The 21,765-nt window shown below is 40.4% G+C and overlaps 1 protein-coding gene across 3 annotated transcripts in view; it reads right to left on the bottom strand.

Moving 5' to 3' along the window:
* The window catches only part of LOC137604875 (hyccin 2-like), a 31,275-nt gene that overhangs the window by 4,715 nt on the left and 4,795 nt on the right, over nucleotides 1–21,765 (bottom strand). The window contains exons 2-12 of one of the 3 annotated variants that reach the window (XM_068329074.1): nucleotides 16,074–16,158; nucleotides 13,398–13,477; nucleotides 11,628–11,729; nucleotides 10,278–10,457; nucleotides 8,797–8,877; nucleotides 7,175–7,290; nucleotides 6,192–6,287; nucleotides 5,257–5,373; nucleotides 3,560–3,647; nucleotides 3,282–3,438; nucleotides 2,508–2,684 (exon numbers count right to left, since the gene is read on the bottom strand). In XM_068329074.1, the coding sequence (XP_068185175.1) occupies nucleotides 2,508–2,684; nucleotides 3,282–3,438; nucleotides 3,560–3,647; nucleotides 5,257–5,373; nucleotides 6,192–6,287; nucleotides 7,175–7,290; nucleotides 8,797–8,877; nucleotides 10,278–10,457; nucleotides 11,628–11,729; nucleotides 13,398–13,448 (1,165 nt within the window). In that variant the 5' untranslated portion in view covers nucleotides 13,449–13,477; nucleotides 16,074–16,158. Of the gene's footprint in view, nucleotides 1–2,507; nucleotides 2,685–3,281; nucleotides 3,439–3,559; nucleotides 3,648–5,256; nucleotides 5,403–5,438; nucleotides 6,172–6,191; nucleotides 6,288–7,174; nucleotides 7,291–8,796; nucleotides 8,878–10,277; nucleotides 10,458–11,627; nucleotides 11,730–13,397; nucleotides 13,478–16,073; nucleotides 16,159–21,765 lie in introns of those variants that run through there. The other 2 variants (XM_068329075.1, XM_068329076.1) reach the window with 2 other exon arrangements.

Genomic DNA, 21,765 nt, shown 5'->3' with positions numbered 1-21,765 from the left:
TAGACTGACATGCATATTATGAGGAGAAGACACATGCTCTCCTGCTCAATCCCTCATTTGTCCTGCAGCACCGGCCCACAGGTCATATGCCTGGCCCAGCCCACCAATCGGTAGCGGAGTCCGTACGTCTCACCGGATAGCAACGCAGTTAATCAATAGCACTCTGGGTGGAGCTGACAGCACACAAGGCTAAAGGGTCGGTCTGTAAGCCACAATAAGCTAACCTGATCCCAAACAACCAGCTCAAAGTTCTTCAAAGTTTTGCATGATTGGAACTGTAATGAGGTTTTTCTATGTTTTAACCTTTTGACAACAATTTATTTCAGTGAAAACTCATTAACATCTATGAGTTATTTTGGTTTTCATTATGCTGCATTAGTGGTGGATCACAGATTATTTATAATACACTTCCGAGATGATGCATTCACTGACAGCATGACAGGCAAAATGTCTGGACAGTAAAAATAAAGGCAAACCTATTTCAATAAAGGAACCCGAATCTGAACATATAATAATTAGGAAAGTGATATTTTGAGTTTTGAAGATGGTGCAGCACAAAGCAGGTGAACCTGAGTCATGTGCTGGTCAACATTGTGTGCTTTTAATTTAAACATATTATAATTTCTGATAATAGTTATATTTTAAATATATGAATATTTTAATCGTATATTTAATCATAAATATACGATAAAACCGGTATATAATACCGGTACTCCACAGCATGCTTGGATCACTAATTTATTGCATTTATATCATTTTCAATAGACAACCTACACATTTCAAAGATCCGAGCGTCCTTAAACACAGCACTGGTGAGACTTTAAGGTCGTCTTTTCTCTCAATGATAGAACAAAAACCCACCAAATATTTATGAGCGGAGTATCTCAATAAAACAAGACCTGTATTACATTCATTTAAACTGTGGAGTGAAACTAATCAAAAATACTGGCATCCTCGAATGAATGGAAGAAATCCCAAAAAATGTGACAAACTGCTAAAGATTGTATCGAAAAGGAAATGTAATTTTTAATGAACTGGCCATCAGAATGATTGTTTCTGTTAATATGAAGCTTCAGACTTAATGATGCTTTATAGGGGTACTTTTGTTCGTCTTTCTTTTTAAATCCTAGGGCTCACATTTTTATATTTATGTCTTTAATAGAGTTAGATAAAGCAAAATGTTTGAGATGCACTAGTGGTACAGCGTCACATCAGGAAAAACTTGAGATCAAAATCCAAATAAGTACAAATTGTCAAACTTTTCTGTCCAGCCCAACGTCTGGTTTTACCTGAAGCTTACATTTTATTACACAGCGAGGCTCGTCCTTGAACGTGACATGTTAACTTTGGACTTCCAAAGGTTTTGGTACATACAAGTCATTTGCACAGCAAAGTATGGAAATATAAGAGCTGAATATTAAAACATGGAAATCCATTTTAAGGTTTCTGTCCAACAGAAGTTTCAAGAGGTCATTTTTGAAATAATTCTCTTAAAATATACTTAAAATATTTTAAACAAAACAACTTGAATGATTTTTTTTTTTTCCCTACCAGAATAATTTTTATGACTGGTAATGACAAGAAGATGGATGGCACTCGACAAACATGGACCGTAAAGCCAAGAAGGAACCATGTCCAGAGATCTGAATGATGTTTCAAAATATCAAAGCTGCTGAAATGTAGTTGAACATACAGTGAGACAAAATGGGTCACAAGATTGGCTCGCCGCAGCTTGAAGTACAGCATTTACCATTTTTGAAAACGGTAGCTCTGTTAGAATGTTTACTGTTGCTGGTTTTGGCGGTCTTCATTTACCGGATGCTTGCTGTACCATGCACATGCATGATGAAAAGCCCATTCCCACTCACTGAGCTGAGGAATCAAACCCAACGCGGCAGAAGAATAAATTAGGATAAAATAAAGCAGCTAGACTGAAAAACAAAAAGTAGGGCCACTTCCTGTAAGATGGAGGCAGTGGTTAGGAGTTCACTGAATGATATTAAATACTGAGGATGCGTGACGTCAGGTACTGTCGATGTTTTGTTTAAACAGATGTAAAAACAATGATCAAATCTGTAAAGTTGAGATAATTTAGAGTCAAAGGTCAAAGCTGCAGGTTGGGAAATGAACACGCTCAGTGAGTAACAAGGGCGGCGGTCTAAAGCACGCTGGAGGCACGATGAGGAAAAAAGATGCGACATGGTTCATGCAAAATGGCCACGAGCCAAACTTCCTTCAAACCCAGAATAGGCGACTCGTCCACAGTGAATAAACAGAATTGCAAGGGTCTGGTAGCAGAGGGGGGTGGGGGGCTGGCTGAGGGTCTGCTGGATGAGTTAGTATACTCTGGGGAAGTGAAGAGGCAGCCAGAATGGGTATGGCAAAGTTCACCCTCTTTAGCAGAGGAGGGGCGGGAGGCGGAGGAGGAGTGTTTGGAAGATACGGATCGAAGGGGCAACTCCTCTTGAGAGCCTCCCTGCATCGCGAGTCCAGCCCACAACCCCTACCCTCGAATGTGATGGGGGGAATGACGCTGGTGCTGCTGCTGCGGCGGCGGCTTTGAGGATGCTCTCCTCTCTCCTCATTGGCTGCAGGGTCCCTGTGAGTGTGGCGGTGGTTCTGGGCGAGGCTAGGAGGATTGACGAAGAGGCTCAACTCTGCATCAGTTGAGTAGTCAAAACAATCTGGGAGTCAACAACACAGACGGGGAAACAAGGTTCTTTAGTGGGAACCGGCTTCAACTGATTCTGGCCCCAACCATCCTGAGCACAGGATCTGTTCTGTAACTCATTTGTAGATTTTAAAAATAAAAAAAAGAACATGTTATTTAAAAAAAAAAATTGTCCGCCCCATTAATTACCCATCTACTGGGGAAAACGGGGGCCAGCATGTTGCCTAAAATGTAACTGGTGACATGAAGCACGGCACATACTGAGTAGACGGGACAAGCAAACGAAAGCGATTAAGAGCAGCGAGTGGCACAAGCACTGCAACACAACGTCTACGTGACCAACGGTGCACAGTGATGGACATGAAACACCAGCTGGACGGTTCTAGTGGTGTGACTGCTTTTCACACACACACACACACCCAAACACACACACACGTCACCAAATAGTTCCCACCTGTAGCTTTTTACGAATCATAGAAAGTCAGTTTGCAGATTAAAAACGCAACACAAAAAACTTCTTGAATAACTTCCTTGTCCCACCTCAAACAGAACATCTGGATAATCAGGTTTTAACGTTATTGTTCTGAAGTCACTTTTCCAGCGTTCTTACCCTCTCTCTTCCAGCGGTGGCGTCGGATGGAGGCAGTGGTGATAGCCGAGATGGAGATGCGGCTGATGGTGGGGGTCACCTCCACCTGGAGCACTTTGCGTCCCAGCGGTTCATTGGGAGCGCTGTCTGGCAGCGAGTTCCTCATGGCGTTCCCCAGCTGGTGGTGACACAGTCAGATGAAGACCAATAAGCAGTTGATAAAACAAAAACAAACACAACCCCACGGTGGTTCGAGCTATCGGTCGACAACTCCGTACATAAAGTGTTGTTAGTCTTACCAAGAGAGGTTGGGAATAAAGCTCCAGCTGAGCTCGGTACAGAATGTCCTCCAGAGCCTCCCGTCCCATCTCCCATTCGCCGTTGTAGCTACAGAACAAAATACAAACGACACACACACACACACACCATCGCTAAATTAGGAAATATTGTTTGTGTAACTAAGGGCCTCTGATAAGATCCCACTAAGTCCAACGCCTGTCCACCTGAACTAGTCAAAGTTACTGTGTGACGCCTGTAGCTGCAGCGATGGAGGGAAGAACACATCAGACACTGTGCAAATATAAAAACGTTTGGAAAAGGAAACAAATTCCTATTTATGACAAAAATATCATTTTAAAAAAGTGTTAAGGAAAAGGTGTGACTTGGCATTGCGTAAACTTGAAATCTGGGTGTGTGTGTGTGCGCCCTCCTGTCTTCCCTGTCTGTCTCTCCCTCCCTGTCTCTCTCCCTGTGTCTGTCTTGTATTAGTGGACATAATCTAAATCCCCAAGTGTCCCCAGCAGGTGCCAAGGTCCCTCTGCATGTGCAGAGCTGTGGATTCAACTCCTCTTTCCTTCCTGTTCATCTGATCAGGCCTGGGATGAATGTCAGAGCTGGATGGCCTATAGAAGGGATTATTAAAGAAGCTCATTATTGGTTCATACACACAATCAGCTGCAACGTCGACCACCCAGTACTGAATCCGGCTGGACAACCTCGAGGATGATGAAGCACCAACTCGTCTTAGCTACCCCATCTTTAACAGTGTGTATTTTCAGCCTAAACTGAATCAGGGGATCCGTCTCTAGAGCATGGGCTATCATCATAGAGACATAATCAGCTTTGCAGCGACTGTCCTCACAGGAGATAAAATCACCTGCTCCCACAATGCACTGCCAGTGCCATCAGCCTGTATAGTGGAGGAGCGTCCGTCCTTGCTCGAGTGCTAGCGTGTGGCTGTGAGAGGTTTTCAGTACTAGATTGACGCAATCTGGAGCGACTGCCCTCATCAGCGACGTCCCGCAGAGAAACGGCCAAAAAAATGCGAGACTGTTTTCTTCCCTAGCCTGTCATCTATTATAAAAAGTCAAGGCATCCAAGAACAAGGATCCATCCATCAGGTGAATCAATTAAAACGCAAAACTTCTGGTTCAAACTCGACGTACAGATTTGATTGTTCAAGTGGAAGCTGTTTTATGAGAAAGAGCATGAACACACACAAAAAATATAAGTTAGCAGGTAACGGGTGAACACAGTAGAGCATCAAGACGTTGATGAGAAAGAACATCAAGAAAACAAATACAGGCAAACCTCGGTTTCCGACCACAATTTGTTCCAGAAGGCTGTACGAAAACCGATTTGTTAGAATTCCAAATACATTTTTCCCCATTACAAATAATGTAAATGGTTTTAATCCATTCCAAGAAGCTAGAAAACTACCTTTTTTCAACATAATGTTATTTCATAATGTCATTTATATATCAAATTGTACAGTAATGAAACATATCAAAGAAATGTAAAAGAAAGACGCAAACCCGAGAAAGAAAGAAAACCCCATCAACGTAATCAGGTTAGCCTAAGGTACGAGTTACGAGTTAGTACGAGTTTGTTCGATGTCTAAAGCGTTAGAAAACCAAGGTTTGCTTGTAGTAAACTAGAGTAAAGTTTAAATTACTACTTCCTAGGTTGTCAAAGAATGGCTTTAAAAGTTCCTTACATGGCGTGATAGACGGCGGTCAGCATCTGGACCATGAACTCAGGGTCCAGCAGCACTCGGTTACACGGTTCCCTCCACAGCTTCTGCTGTTGCCGGGGGAAGCCGCATACACACAACCTGAGGAGGGACACACACAGACACACACACACACAGACACACACAGACAAACACAGACATACACAGACATACACAGACACACACGAGTGCTGAGTAAGGCAGGTCAACTCATACAACATCAGGCAATAAAGAGAGGTGGCTAGGACTGAAAAAACAAGGCCAAGGCTCTCAGAGCGACGAGCACAGATCAGATGAGAAAAACCAAAGAACATCAGGCCCTTCCTGTGTACCGAGGAATCCCAACAGGCAGGGAGCAGAAAGAACAAAATGTTAAATAGCTCACGCTCCTGGAGGTCAGGCAAGGTTAGAAGACGGGATGTTCAGACGACACCGTAAGGCTCAGCTCAAAGTCTGTGCATTGTTCTTGTTTTCTGAGACCTCCAAAGTGGGTTTGCCGTGTGTCTAGACTGAGCTCACTTCAGGCGTCTGTCTGCTCTCTCACAGTGGGGGGGGGGATCTTATGATCCTGAACCGCCTGCAGGCTGCGGTGGAACAATCACTGGGAAGAGGTTCTTCTGCACAGCCTCATATTGTGAATTCCACATTGATCCTTTCTCAAAACTCCAGGGCATCTCTTTGTTTTGGAGACTGACGGACTCAGACAGGTACACAGCAGTTATGCTTTCACTCAGCTGATCAAAAGGCAACAGAGGCATGGTGAAATTGCACAAATCCTCCTGCATCAAGTGTTAACACAGGATGGGAGGCAATGTGATGCCAGATTAAGAAGAGAATGTATGAAAATGTAAAGGGATCCATAGAGGAGAGGATAGTAACCAAAAAGAAAAAAAGCATGCTTCCCAGGAAGTTTTCCTCACCGTGAGCTCATCCTGCAGACGGACTGATAGGACGACAGGGGCATGTAGACCACAGCAGAGTTGTAGCAGAGCATGAGGAAACACAGCACTTCAAACCTGCAAAACACAAGTCAACCACAATAACACTCCTGTTAGGGTCAAGCTTAAATGCAAAAACGAATGATGATTCAACCGAAAATCAAAACAAAGATCATACAAAGACAATACATCTAAAATCTAACCATGTCAGTTAAGAGATTCTTGCTAACAGACATTATCCTGAATTTTACGGTGGAGACAGCTCATGGACTGGCTGACTATCATCAGTCTGATAGAACGGGCTCCTCTCTAGAGCTTTGGGCGTTCCTCTCATGAACACTATCTGAGGTTATACTAATGGATTTCCAAATAAACTACAAGGCCTGATTGAAATCCATTCGGTATGTTAACAGAACTGGCGGATGGCCACGCTGCTCTGAACAACAGACAGGATGATCAGTCTGATCTGAACCACCATTACAGTAACAGCTATAGCAGTTCAGATATCTGTGCATGTGTCATTGAAAGCTGCTGCTGCACTAAAATGCTGCACCTGCATCTGAGCATTTTCTGGCAGGACGTCATGATGCTTCATTTCCATACTGAGATAATCATTCATCCACAGCAGCAGGGAAAACATAAGAGCCAAAAAAGCTTTCAGGCCTGCAGAGTTTGGACGGGTTACACTCTCATATTCAATCTTAGTGAGGGAAATATAAAAACTGTTTTGATGAAAAAGAAAATAAATCAAATGGACACAACGGAATTCAGGTTGGTGATGCAACCTGTGTTTACTTAAACCGACAACTTAGAGTGCTACCGTTCCCTCTGTATATAGTTATAAAAAAAGGTTTCAGCCACTCTGCTGATTCAAAACCAACTGCAATTTAATAGTTTTTGTGACATTTGCTCTGCGTCCCCAGTGATTCCCTCCCAGTTTGCATCTGGTGCAGGTGGACTGGTACCTGTTCTGAGCTGTGAAGGTCTCTCTCTGAGGGTGGAGGCCACTATACACCACTCTGATCAGGTCGTGTTGACACAGAGCCCCCTCTGTAAGTGCCATGGAACCCAGGCAAGACGGCTACACACACAATAAGCAAACACACAATCAAAAATACTTGTCCACCATGTTTGACTATAAAGCTCATCAATCGGCAGTGATGCTGTTGCGATAGAATATTTATTATTGTTATATTTTAATGATAATTTATTATTAATTATAATCTATAATTTCATCCTTATGTGGTCTAGATTTCTCATCAAGTTTTGAACATGGAGTTACATTCCAATTTTACTTTTCAATGACCGGATTTGAATCTTGTATTGCAGGCAAGACTGCGTTCCAATGTTTTGGGGTGTAATCCTTAGTTGGATACTGGTCTTATTTTGTAGCCCTACTTGAATTGTGCAGATTATTCTGGTCCTCCTAGTCTTTTTTCTTGGATACTATCAACTTTTTATTTTCTCATCTAGACTGTTAGTTCAGTTTAGCTGCATATGGGTATTGTTTTGAACGACTGGAGTTTAATGTTTAAACATGTATAACCTCGTATAATTTGTACATGTAATGTACTTGTAAGTTGTCCTTTTGTTAACTTAAAACCATCTAACAAACATCAGAAGAGTAATGCAGAAAGACAAAAATAAACAGACGACAACAAACCAGTGGCTGAATGTAAAGAGTGGAGTGTATGCAAATGATGAAGGTTTGGGGATAAGACCACGTGGTGCACAGAGCCACACTATGAAGCATGCTGTGATGTTGACACACACACACACACACACACACACACACACACACACACACACACACACACACAAACACACACTTCATTCTCTCAAAAGAGTCTCTCAAGCTTGTAATTACCGAAATAAATCGCCCTCAGCAGACGCCACGCCGTGCACTCTCATCCACACTCATGAACACACTCTCTTGCCCCCACTGAGGGCTGTCAAACTGTATAACACTTGTGTAAACACTCTGCTCTGCTTTGGGTAGCAGAAAAATGGCCTAAAATGCTGGCAAATGGCTCTCTCATCCCTCAGTAAGAATGCATCTCCTTTTTATACTTCTGTAACAAATTCTTGCTCAGTGTTGCTATTTTACAATCAGGTTTGTCAAAAGTCAGAAAATTTATAACTAAAAAAAGGAATGGAAAGAGCCATTTCATTTTAAAATAAAAACACTGCAAACTTGGGGATTTAGTTGTTGCTGTCCTGCTCAATCTTTTCAAGCTAAATGTTGTATTAATGTATGAAATTAAGCTTCTCAAATAATGAGTGATTCAAATAGACAGAGATCAACACCTAGAGTAAAGGCAATCACAATTGTAAAATCTCTCCTAGAATACATTCATAGTGAAGTCTGTGGCACAGATCAATAAGCCCTGTAAGTATGATTAAAGAAAACCGACACTGAGGACCCATCTTCCAAACAGCTACTTAGAAAGGTCTGTAACGCTCCAACATTCAGTGGAAGAACAGAAAAAAGGAGCAAAAACTATATGTAGTATAAGCATCAGTAGTGGAGTACACTGAGAGCACAAGCCTTGGAAACATGAACTGATGTGATAGACAGGAGCCTCACCTCATGATATATAGATGGTTTGGACAGAGAGGGAATTGTGAAGGAAAGGAGCCGGCTGTTACCATCTTTATCCACGATCTCCTGCAGAACAAAAGACAGAGTCTGCTTCGTTAAAGATTTTCACACTGACTTTGTTTTTTCCTCCTCTGTTGTTGAACATTTAGCAGCATAGGAACGCTGTCCCTTCGGCTGCTGATGTAAATTAATTTATGACTGGCATAATAAATGAACCCACACCACTATCCCTGTATTTCAGTTTCACACTAACGTATAACACAAAGATGTGTTTCTAAAAATATCGTTTCTAAAAGTAATGTTGATATCAGTCAATAAGGTAGTGAACAGTAATCACAGTGGTGCAGGGGCAGGTGTCTTTAATGTGCAGTTGAGGATGATTCAAGCAGTGTGTGTGTGTGTGTGTGTGTGTCATTTGAGAGATTACCATTATGATGCATGAGCATAGCAGGCATGTTTTTAGACATAAATAGCCTTTGGAGTGTAATGATGTTCCTTTGTTTCATCTGTGTGGTTTATAGCAGATGTTGATGGCATTTTCATTATACATTTAAATGTGGTTCGTGTGATTTCACTGCCGTTCTTTATTTCCTCTCATGTTCAGATCAAAGTGACCCGAGATCTGTTTCCTGGCTGGGCGGAGTAGTACACAAATGTAGAGAAAACAACAAACACCAGTTTATCTATCTACTCATCAAAGCACGTCTCATCTACATCTTCTGAATGTAGTACCAAAAAGACTTCATCCCTTTTATCTCCCATTCTGCCTGAGCTTACAGCTGGTTCAGGTCTCACCCTGCCCTTCAGTGGCTAGCTGAATATCTTTAAATATCTGATGGGACTGCTGAGAGCAAAGCTGTTTATCAGAGCTCCGTCATCAGGGACTGTTGGAGGGAGGCCTATGAGTGTGTGAGTGAGTGTGTGTGTGTGTGTGGACAGCATAGACAGAAAGTAATAAATTATGCATGGCTATGCCCTTAGCTGTGCTGGCTGACATGGAGCGCTTTCTATTGATGTTGCTAGCTTTAGGCCCATTTCCCCAAGGATATCTTGCAGTGATGCAATCTACCCTGTGTGTATCCATTAAGAAGGTTTTCCTTGCAGATTGTCTTTACTGTCAACACACTTGCATTGTCTAAAATATAACCGATAGTTTGCATAGGAACATCTTGGCCTTTCCATGTCTACCAATGGAAAATTCAGACACAAAGTCAATCATAACTATGCTGCCTTATGCTTCTTAGAAAAGTCCAGTTCTTCATGCCTATATCCTATGTGCTTTACTTAGACTGGACTTTCATACTTTTCTATCAAGCCCTGACAAAGTCACAAACTTTCGAAAAAAAAAAAAATGACAGGAGGTACAGCTTTTTTCATGAGGAGTCTACATATTGCAAGTATATATCTTGTATGAGGTCTTTGCTTTACCTCGTCATGCCCCCCCCCCACCAATGGCGAACACCCACCAGATTATAGATACCCAGGAGCAGGGCCTCGATGCACCCATTGCTCTGGCGATCCCTGCTGGCTGTGATGCGCAGGTATACCCACACCAGCTCTGGAAGGAACTGCAGGGTGAAGCGACGCAGGCGGTCTTCAGAGCTTCGGTACAGCTCAAAGAGCTGGTGGCAAACAGGCTCAAGTAGCTGCATGGGAAAATGAAACTTGTGAGAAATATAATGCAGCTGGTGGGAAAACCCAATAAAGTTTAAACAAAAGCTGGCAATGCCACCCATATCCATCAAATATGAACATATGGTCAAAAGGACACAAAAATCTGCAAAGAGGTACGAGAAACTTCAGTCTTCACACCAGAAATACATAACATTCCACCGACAATATTTTTGTTTCAAACCATGAATAAATATCTGATGGAGTAAAACATAGCAGTTCAGGCAGATGGAGGGAAAGACTTCCTATTGGTCAGTGGTGGGAGATGTGTGACAGCAGTGGGGATAAATCACTACAATGAAATTCTGGTCAGATGTTGTCTCAGGGAGGCCAGCTGATGTGTTTATGCTGCCCAGGGGGCAGTGAAATGAGGGCTGCACAGCACCACCGCATATAGTCAGTGAGTGGAGGCTTGTTGCTGACACGGATATAAGCAGAAACTCATTAATGAAGCTGGCAAAGCAAACAAACACCCTCACAATAGTAAAGCACACTTTGCAACCCCTCCATCACAGGCTCACACTCTCCTGGATCACTTGTGTAATCAGGAATTGATGGCACTAATGGAATTTAGTTCTGTGGCTGCTTGACACTTGAATTTGACCATGCAAGAGTGAATAAAGTACAGGCTGCATCATTTGAGTAGAATTGATTCCTATGTCACTAACTGCCTCCGTCCTTGGCTCCAAAATTAGTATTTGGTACTTTAAAGAGAAACGCTGGTTTAGCTTTGTTGGTGCAGGAAAAACCTTGTTATGCCAAAAAAAACAGAAAAAAAAAGTTGCTAGTGCTAGTGTATTGCAACACACCTAATATAAAAGCTTAGACAGAATAGTGCTCATTGTCCCATGTGTGTAGCTTTTCTAGCAGGGGTGGCAGATGTTACTGTCTGTAAGAGTGCTGTGTGTGTGTGTTTCTATATTAAGAACAGTGTGTGCCATCTCACAGGTAGTGTGACTGGCTGAGTACCTGTCCATCACACTCTCCCAGAGAACAATGTCCTTGTATTTTATTGCATCTGTGCAGCCTGCAGACACAGTGCTGCGTCTGTCTTCTTTGCCACCATTTGAGAGTCACTAGCAATGCATTTCCTTCAGCTTAAAACAGCCTTATGTTGCATGTGTTTGTGACCTTTTCTACTTCACCTCATTGTTGGGGTCCTGAATGACTCTGTAGAGTGCTGGCACGAGGGATTTCTTCAGATGAAGGCTGCCGGCATAGCTGGGGATGTGAGTTTCTGGTAAAGACTTAAGAGATGACAAAAGAATGTTTCCTGGGTAAATATATATGATTTTCACATTTTTTCTCAAAATTTTAGATACAACACCTCAGGCCATCCTCTTCACTATTTAATTATCACCTTGATTATATGTATAGGAAGCAGACGACTATTGATTCTAACAATATTTGAATGTTATATAGTCCATGTAAACAGTATATGTACTTTCAAATAAGACAATTCGAGTACTTTCCATTTAAACATTATGTATCATTAAAGCAAATTGTTTGAAAAAAATCTTTAAAAATCAGAGCGATATTCTGCATCAATAAAACAAACAGTAATGAAATCCCCATAAAAGTTGCACCTCATGCAGTAATCTATTTGGACCATATTTGCATGATGTCAGCACTGATTTGCACATCAGATAACTTGAATACGAACAGGTTTCTCAGTAATGCCCACTTCAAGACCAGGAGAAATGATGAATAAAAGAAGAGGCAGTATTCATTATTTGAGATGCACAGCTGTATATAAAAAAAAATCTTAGCAGAATTTTCTTTAGCTTGGAGTGACATTTTTTAAAGGATAAATTTAAAAATTGGATATTTTAAACAAGGAAGTGGAATTTGCATGCCGGCCAGTATATCTAGTACACTTCATAGAAAACAGGGATTCAATGTCAGACTTAATCTACTAAATCCAATTTACTGACATCATGCCATGACATAATGAATCCATACAATGCCTCTCCCCTTTTCACCCTGAGCAGTGGTCATATCCTCAAGTGGGATTGGATGTGTCTATGTAATCATGTTCAGTAATCAATGAGAAATAAAAAAAATATTGAAATACCGTAGTAAAAAGATGAGATAATAAAAGTCGTGTCTCCTGGCAATCCTCACAGACAATGAGGGATGAATGGCTAACAAGATGGACTTGCTTTAGTGAGACATGGTTATGATCCCAGATAATACGTCTCTGGTCTACAGGTCATATCAACATATTTTCCTTATTCGTCAGCATACTCCGTTTTCCTCTTTTGCAATTTTGTGAAATTATATGAAGTCTTTTTTTAAAATCTTAATTTCTTTTTAATCTACCTTCCATCATATCCACATCATTTTAAATACTTTTATAAGTTTGAGCTGTATGTTGTCAATTTCACCTACATGTTCACCTGCAGAACATCTTCAACCAGTTACCGGTACGTTTCCAAAAGAGTTAAATGTTTTATTTATCGTTTTGAGAATACAAGACTAAAACAGTTTTAGCAAGTTCACAAACTGAAGGAACAAAGAGATCGGTTTGATTTTCCTGTGTGTGAAGCCGGTGCTTACTTAACATGCAAGCACATGTCTAACAGATTATACAGAGGGTATCTGTGAGTTGAGCGTGAACTGGACAAAGTATAATCGGCTTACATGATGTAAGAAGCATGATCCTGAGTCACCGTCCTTAAATGGCTCCAGTTCATATTAGTAATCACTGAATTTAATCTGAATTTTTACAAGGACAATGTGAAAGAGGTGACATGCAATAGTTTGCTCGTGTTGCACTCTTCCACTGTTCTCCTTTCAAAGTTGTTATCTGGTAGTTGTGGTTCCCTCTGGCAAATCAAAAGGATGACCTCCAAAACAACATTTAAATGACATGAGTCACGATGGAGATTAGAGCAGGAGAGGAGGGCCTTTACCTTGAATTCTGAGAGCCATTCTTCGACAACACTGCGCTCTGAAACCAGCATCTTCTTCAGAGACCCCCCTCCTCGGCTGCCTGGGGAATGCGGAGGAGAGCAGAAGAGGTGAGACGGAACGAGACAGAGTAACAAGAGTGAGGGTGAAAAACGACAAGACATGAGTGGAGAAAGAAACAAAACAATTAGTTGGTTTCTACAAAAGAACAAGACAAAAGCCAATGAGAACACAGGTACATATTCAACTGATAAACAGGAAAATAGTTGTTCAATGAGAGGGACTATCCTTTAAAGTCAAATAAAAACAAACCGCTCGATGTATGAACAATTAGTAGAAAACTCATAAGTGTCACAGGAATTGAAATGTGGTCAGTGGGATTTAAATGCTCCGAGTATGGAAGCTGTAATCCTGGCCACACTGTTACACAAGGAGTCACCCCAGCAACCTCACCCATTACCATGGAAACAGAATGACAGTAACACCACAACACACTTATAGACTTCCTCTTCACAATTCAAAACGTTTTTGGCTGAAGCTCAACTTTTTTCACTGTAGTCTTTTGATCATCTATGAAACAGACACATGGGACTCTCAGAGGACATTTAGGCTGATGTTCCAACAAAGGACCTTACAAAAAAAAAAAAAACCCCAAAACAAACAACAAGTGGACTTAAACTGAATTATTATTATTGCTCATATTTTTATACTTTGCAATGACAGCCAGAGACTTAAATGTTCTAAATGTCTGAATTATAGCACATTGAAAGACCTGCAATACCAGATAAGTCCTACATTTTCTGACTTGTGCATCAGAGACACCGTTATCCCCGATCTTCTGCTCCATATCCAGCAGTTAAAAATAACTTCTGCAAACTACCTACTTTTTTTTTAGACTTCAAAGTGGAAAACATTACTCAACCCATACAAGACTTTCTGTATGAGGTGTATGTAGAATGGTAGCCTTAATGAACTGCACAGTAAATAGGAATCTGTTTTTAAATTCTGAATTCAAAGTATTTACAAACATAAAACCTGCATCACCAGAACACATGCTGCTCTGTCGGGTTCAATGATTGCTCAAGAACACTGAAGGTATATCCTTTGGCAAGAATGTGACGAATGGAAACCCTGCTCTACCAACTGAACTGCATCTGACAAGCCAGAACAGTCACAGACCGTTGTCAGAATTTATTTACACCATGAAGCAAACGGTGAATATGCAGTGCATCAGTTACAGAACAGAGAAAGGACCTTGGTTATAATGAACCTGCGCAAGCCAAACACAGTAAAGCAGCCTTGATTGAGCAGCCAGTCTTCGGAAGCACCAAGGGCACACAACAACACTGGACCAAACAAATGCTTCCGACAATAAAATTATTGCTGCTTTTAACAGTTAAACAAACTGGAATCTGCAACTGGGCAGACAGTAAAAACATACTGATGCTTTGATAGTAAGTTCACTCATCTCTCTGCCCTTTTTTGTACAGCAAGACACGCGTGACAGAAGCTTGTTGTAAACTCATCGGTGCTGTATCTGGGTCAGTGATCTTGGTTAACTTGCTGAACTGCTGAATTAAAAGAACTGAATGAACTCAGGGATTACACAGACAATTAAGAGACTTAAGAGCCAAGACAAACTATTTGGAATTAGGATTAAAAAGTGCATCCATATTTAGAATTTGTCAGAAATAGCAACCCCTGCTCATGGGATGTTCACAAAGTTGCCACCAGTATGTCCCACACAGTAAAAATGTGCATGTCCACAATCTGAAAATTGATTCCAAGAGTAAGTCTTAACACCCAAAACCCTACAGAACAGGACATTTTTATATATCAAGGAAAGAAATGTAAAAGTCTGGAGGTACATGAAGCAATTCCAGAAGTTAAAAACAGTGTAGTTAAATTTAAATGCTATGACATGGGTCATGTTTTAGACAGACAGGAAATGAGCATTCAGTACAAAACTTTCTGCAACAATTTCAATGGAACTATATTTTCACCAATGAAAACAAGCTTGGTATTTCATCCTATTAAGGAAATTGTAACAGACAGCTTGCAAGCCTTTCACATCTTTTTGACCTTTCTTACCAAATCACATTAGGACTGATTGTCTATGCAAGACATCCTGGATGCACAAGTTTTACGTGGACTCTGCTCTTTCTCCATTGTAGAAAGGTTTAGGAGTCTTTGTTGTACAACAGCTTAAAAATTACCCTTTCAAATTTAACACAAAGTAATGCATGCCTCCAAATGGCAAAAATAAGCCTGAAAGGATATAATACTATACATAATGTTATATACAGAAGTTAAAGGAGCTAGTCTGCTATAGGGTTTACAGAGACTGAGATCATGTTAATTGTGCAAATGATACGTGTCAAATCTTTTGTACAAATGTGCTCCTTCGTGTATGATTTGAAAGCCTCCATTTAGCTTGTTCAGCTGTTTGTGAATAGCTGACTCATTTCTTTACTCCTATCTGCCAAACTGTCAAAGATTCACTAAAGTGAAAGTTTCCATTGGTGGGGCAGGCTTTACAGTCATGTGAAGTTATTGAGGCAGCTTTGATTTTGGGCTATTTAACAAAAAACTCACTTAAATTGAGAAATGTCTGTTTGTAAAAATGACTTGAATGAGAGTTTGAGAAGCATGGTATGAACCCTCTTATCCTTACTTACCTCAGTGTCCCAGAACTCAGATCTCCACTGGGAAAAGGAAATGGTTCTCCATGGTGTCATACATCTGTCAATCTTTGTTGGTCACCTGGAAGACATGATGGAAAAAGATCCATCAGAGAGACAATCACAGTGAGAACTGCAGGTTGGTAGGCTGGAAAAAAGCACAATGAAGTGCCTGGAAATTGCTATGGGCATTTTTGACCAAACATTTTTTGAATTAATCCACATTGCATTTGGTAAGAGCAAATTATCTTACTACTCAAACAAATCAATGCAGAGGATCCTTAAAAATAATTATTAATAATAACTAAATTGATGTTATTGCAACTGTAGCCTCTAAAGTGACATGGGTCGCACTAGCGGATTATCTTTCCGTCATATTGTTTGCTCTCATTTAATGAGTTGAACTTGCTTCAAACGTGCATCTTTTCAGAGTGGATGAAGGACAATGATGACGAAAGAATGACAAACTTTCAAACAGTGCCTAAAAGAATGTAACTCAAAGTCAAACATGCAAGCTCAGTCAGAACAATGTACGAATTAGTGAAAGGAAATGGCAATTTGCAAACCAAATCATGGTTGCAGAAGAGCATAGTCTTCATTAAACATTCAAGATCATTACTGTTATGATAGAGAGGCCGTTGTCGGAATTCACAGCAAAAAATGAAAAATAAAAGGTATGAATTTGTTTAAAAAAAAAACCTCTTTAAGGTTATTTTGAGTCCATTTCTAAGCTTTTCACAGTTGCATAGCAACAGTCAGTGGTTAAAACTTCTTTTACTAGCCTGCTAAAAATGCATGCTGAAGATGCACAACCATAGTGTTTACTGCAGTTGGCAGAAAAAGTCAAGACTTCAGTGACACACAAGGGACACTGGAGAGCTCACTTTGCACTGCAGCCTTTCCCTAAGAAACAGAAAATGCCATATTACTGTGCACTCAACACGATCAACCGTTTCCAACACAGCCCTGTGTTTATACAGACTCTTTCATAAAGACTCAGAAGAGAATAACCATGCAAAATTCCTTTTTTTCATTTCGGCTTTTCCCTTCAGGGGTCGCCACAGCGAATCAATTGCTTCCATCTAACCCTGTCTTCTGTATCCTCTTCTCTCACACCAACTACCTTCATGTCCTCCCTCATTATAACCATGCAAAAGTCCAATTTGCCTAAAAAAAGGTGTGTAGCCTCTCTGTGTTTTGAAAGCAGTAATATAAGTTTCTTTGGATCATAAAAAAACCCATAAAACAAGAGGTTTCCATGTACATTAAGTCCCTCGATTTCAGAGAGCACAAGGAAACTGAGACAGACATTATTTGAACTGCAGTGTATTAAATGTGCTCAGTATTACATGCCATAAGAAAAAAAAAAACTGGTGGCAGGGCGAGAAGCAAGAAGGTCACAAACGCCTACTGTTCTGTGAGGCGTTTAAATGTTCTCCGCGTGTCTGCTTGGGTTCTCTGGCTTCCTCCCACCTCCAAAAACATACACTTCAGGTGAATTGGTCGTTCTAAATTGTATTTAGGTGTGAGTGTGTGCGAGAGTGGTTGTTTGTCTTTCATGTGACTCCGCGGTGCATCGGCGTTGCTCCTGGAGTGTCCCCCCACCTCTCGCCCGTATGTGCTGAGAGAGGCTACAGCAACTAGTGCAAGTAGTGACCGCAAAAAGCGGAAGATGATAAGAAGATGAATGAATGAAAAAAATTTGTTGCAGTGTAACTAAACAACAAGAGTTTTCCTCGACAATTTCAGACTTAACTTGCAACTACAGTGTTAAAATGTCAGTAATGAACCTGACAAGCCATCTAGGGCTGCTCAGCTTCTACACAGGACCTGTTCATTGTCCTGAGGCAGGAGTCACATGGGACTAGCAGAATGCCAATCCATCCTGTTTACAGCACTCCAAACCCCAAATCACAATTACCATACAGTTAAACAGTGCATACATTTGGAGAAAAGCCAACAAGTAAACATTATCTAGCTAAAACAGATAATAATCACCAAAGTAAGAGACAGAGCAAGTTTTTAATGAACTCAGAACATGATGTGCATTAATGAATACAACGCATGCAATAGGAAATTATGAACTACAAAGTATGCATGAACAAGAATTGTCGTTTTTTTTTTTTTTTTATGACCAAACTTTTTAATTATGTATTTTTACCACCTAAACAAGTACCTGGCTTTTTATCCAGACACCTAATGAATATAAAGTTATACTAGATATCACAATTCCTGAAAATCTTCTTTGTAGTGGTTTAAATATTTAACACCTACTTGTTAACCTCATGGCTAAAAGAAGGAGGGGTACTTGAAAAAATATTAGCCTAGAATTAGTCCCAATTACAATATGTGACCCCTCCTGCCATCCCTGAGCCATGGCACCTGAATGTCTGAACATTCGCCTTGTATATACCATTCAAGTGATTACTACTGACAATTCACATTTTTAATAAACAAGGGGCATGAAATCAGTTGCTGTGCACACATTTTCCATCTTCATACTCTACAAAACAATTCTATTCAAATATGATAGATATGGGATTAAAGTAGCGGAAACAACTGACAATGACCCGTTGTGCTGCCCAGTCAGGCCGATTAGTGTGTTGTTCCAATTGCTCTTGTGAGGGAGGGGAAGGAAGGGTTCACTATTCACAGGTTCTCCTGTGCAGCCAAGTACACTCATCATTCATTGTAGACAGATGAATCATACAAGTACCAGAGACTAAGTGACTCATTAAACCAGTGTAAACAAGCATGAGGGCACAGCCCACTAAAAGAACAGGGAACCACACTTTACTGCCGCTTCAACCAAAAGAGGACATAAACACTGTCAGAGGCAGAGTGGGGTTACAACAAAAACTTATTTCATATATGTGTTGTGAAAGACAGATTCACATTTGAGTTTCAATTATTAATTTGTTTCTATTGAGTAGGGCTGCAGGTCTAATATTATTTCACCTCTCAGTCAACTTCCAGCGCAATGCAAATTTAAAGACTTTGGTCGCTTCCAAATACATATTTGCAAGTCACTGCTAAAAGCACCCACAGAAAGAGGGACATTTGAAAGACAAATTAAGTATGGCGTGGCATTGTAATGACAACTGCAAACCCTGTATTAGCATTAGTCCTGGTGTGATAACTGGGTGCAATGCATCAGTGTGAGGTGTGTAGACATATCCTTAATATGCAAACAAGAGATGGTTGTGTGACACACGTGGACACAGACAACTATTAATCTTGTCTGGTATACCAAGTACAGCAGCTACAAGCAGAAAACGGATTATGAGAATAAAAGCTCACCACAATCCATCTCTTTACAACCATAGAAGAAATTAAGAGGTTACACAAAAACCATCATGCATCAAGTAGATGTCTTCTCAGTAGTTGTATCACCAACACCCTTTAAAAGTTGTTTTTTGCATGTGGGGAATTTTTGTGTCACAGACTAAAATCCAGAGGAAGTGAACAATAAAACAAGAGACAATGTTTAGTCTCATATGTAAAATCATGGTGAAGATTCAAAATACAACCAAATCAAATGAAGAACACATAAAAACTAGAGATGAAATTCAAATTACATAATCAACAAATGGAAATAAAATACAAAAGTATTACCGATAAAGAGACTGCCACTAAAAAAACTGTTGGTTTCTCCCCGTCCGTGTCCGTCAACTTCTTTCTGCCCTATATGAGCAGTGCCTGGTTTCAACAGTCCAACACTGGGAACTTTTCAAGGTCAGCTTAGCTCATTCAGCCATGAATTATTGAGCTTGAACAAGCTTGGTGCCTTTGCTGTTTGTGCCGCTTCTGTCGCTGTCCTGGTTTCTTAAAGTTTTTTTTTATGGTAACACAAGACCAAATAGGCATACAGCAATGACGGTAATTCATTGACCCACAGTTGAACATTTTCTCTGCTTCCCCAAAGAGGAGGCCACAGGGTCAAATACAGAGCAGCAAGGATAGAGTTATTGGTCAAAAGTCATCCAGCAGGGTGAAGAGATGTAAAACTTTACTCTTAATCACAGCAATTACACAGTGCCGGATTTCAACATTGAAGCAAAACAAGAGGAATTTAGAAATGAAACTTGTGTGCATGATAATTTTAGGGTATTCCACATTCAAATCATCTGACGGAGTCATGAGGGGATTTTAATCACTCTCTTTTAGTATATCTGTTTGCTGGTTAGGGTTTCTGTTCACTTTTTTTTATCCAGACACTTTCTGGGGGTAAATGAGATCAACTTTAATACCTGACCATAGCAAATACGTCAACTGTAAACTCAGTCTCTGTGCCTCTCGATCACACTAAGAATTAGCACCTCACCAGTGGAGTAAGCCATTTCTACTAGAATATTATAGATAACAAATAAAGCAAGATTAGTTTTCTGTAAAAAAGAAAAAAAAAGACAATTTATTGTCAGGACAATATCATTGCAACTATACACACACCTCAATGAGATGCCAAGTGACTGACTCAGGCATTTTTCCTAAGTAAAGGTCATTAACAGGCATACCACAGCAACTACAATCAATATGTTTCTGTGCAAATCAATAGTGTTGAGCCGTGACTTGTGCACACAGAGATTAAAAGATTTTTCGTTTTTTTGACCAAGAAAAATATACATAGAGGTCAACAATACAAGAGGAAACAAGATGGCCAACAAAAAATGAGGGAAAAAAATAAGATTGGTTACACTACCTCCCTCATCATCACCAATACGCCAGGCTTGGGGAACTGAGGCGTACGCACATCCTGGTCTAAAATTAGCTCTGCTGCAGCTGCAGGGCCAGACGTGTTGGGATGGGCCCGTGTTGCAAATAGCACAGGAACTGACACAGTTCCACTAATTAGATGGGGTAAGCAATAGTACACAACAGCATCCTGCATCGTTCCACTCTGCTCCTCAAACCACAGCATACAAATACTTTTGATGCATATGTCGACTGCATCTTATTTATTGCACATTTTAATGAGACACTCTTTAGAACATCTGACATTCCAAAACATGTTAAATTGCAAAATTGTCCTTGTAAGGTGGTGTTACCTATACTTTCCTCATTAGATATAGGCCTATTAACTAGACAACATTTCCTTTTTGAGTGTGCAATGCTTCTCAAAGATGACTCTTCTTAATAGGAACTGTGTAAAATAAAGATGGTTAATTTGTTTGTTAATTTGTCAGGTCCATTAGCATTTGTCTGGCATTCACAGAAATTGCAAAATGCTCAGTGGACCTTTTCACGCTTTCTGTGAATTCTTTAAGTTGCTGTCCAGTCTGTCTAGTGAGAACATCCCCTGTCAATGGAACCAGAATGTTTCTTGATGTTTTGTTGTTTTAAACTCTCATGCACATATTCATGTAGAACAGGTGCAGACGGGATTGATAAAGACAGATATTTCTTTGCCATCATGTTTGCATTGTTTTCAACAAGAGGTTAGTTGCCTTAAGCAAAGCACAGTTCTAACTGGGGAATCTACATCCCTACACACTAACTCCATTACTCAAAAATAAAACTCTAATTATAAAGATAAAATAAGATGACAAGTAGTGATATGAATTGTGATTTGTCTGCTGTTTAGTGCTTACAGAAGTTCTGTCATAAAGCCACAGCTACAAAAAAGGCCAATAGCAATTACAGCATTTCAAGCTGCATCCTCAATCCACAGCAAAGGATAGGTGAGAGCTTT

The sequence above is a fragment of the Antennarius striatus genome, chromosome 12 (assembly GCF_040054535.1).
Source record: "Antennarius striatus isolate MH-2024 chromosome 12, ASM4005453v1, whole genome shotgun sequence".
In the NCBI taxonomy this organism is placed as follows: Eukaryota; Metazoa; Chordata; class Actinopteri; order Lophiiformes; family Antennariidae; genus Antennarius; species Antennarius striatus.
The sequence above is the reverse complement of the archived record's forward strand: the minus strand, read 5'-3'. Positions and strand labels throughout refer to the sequence as shown.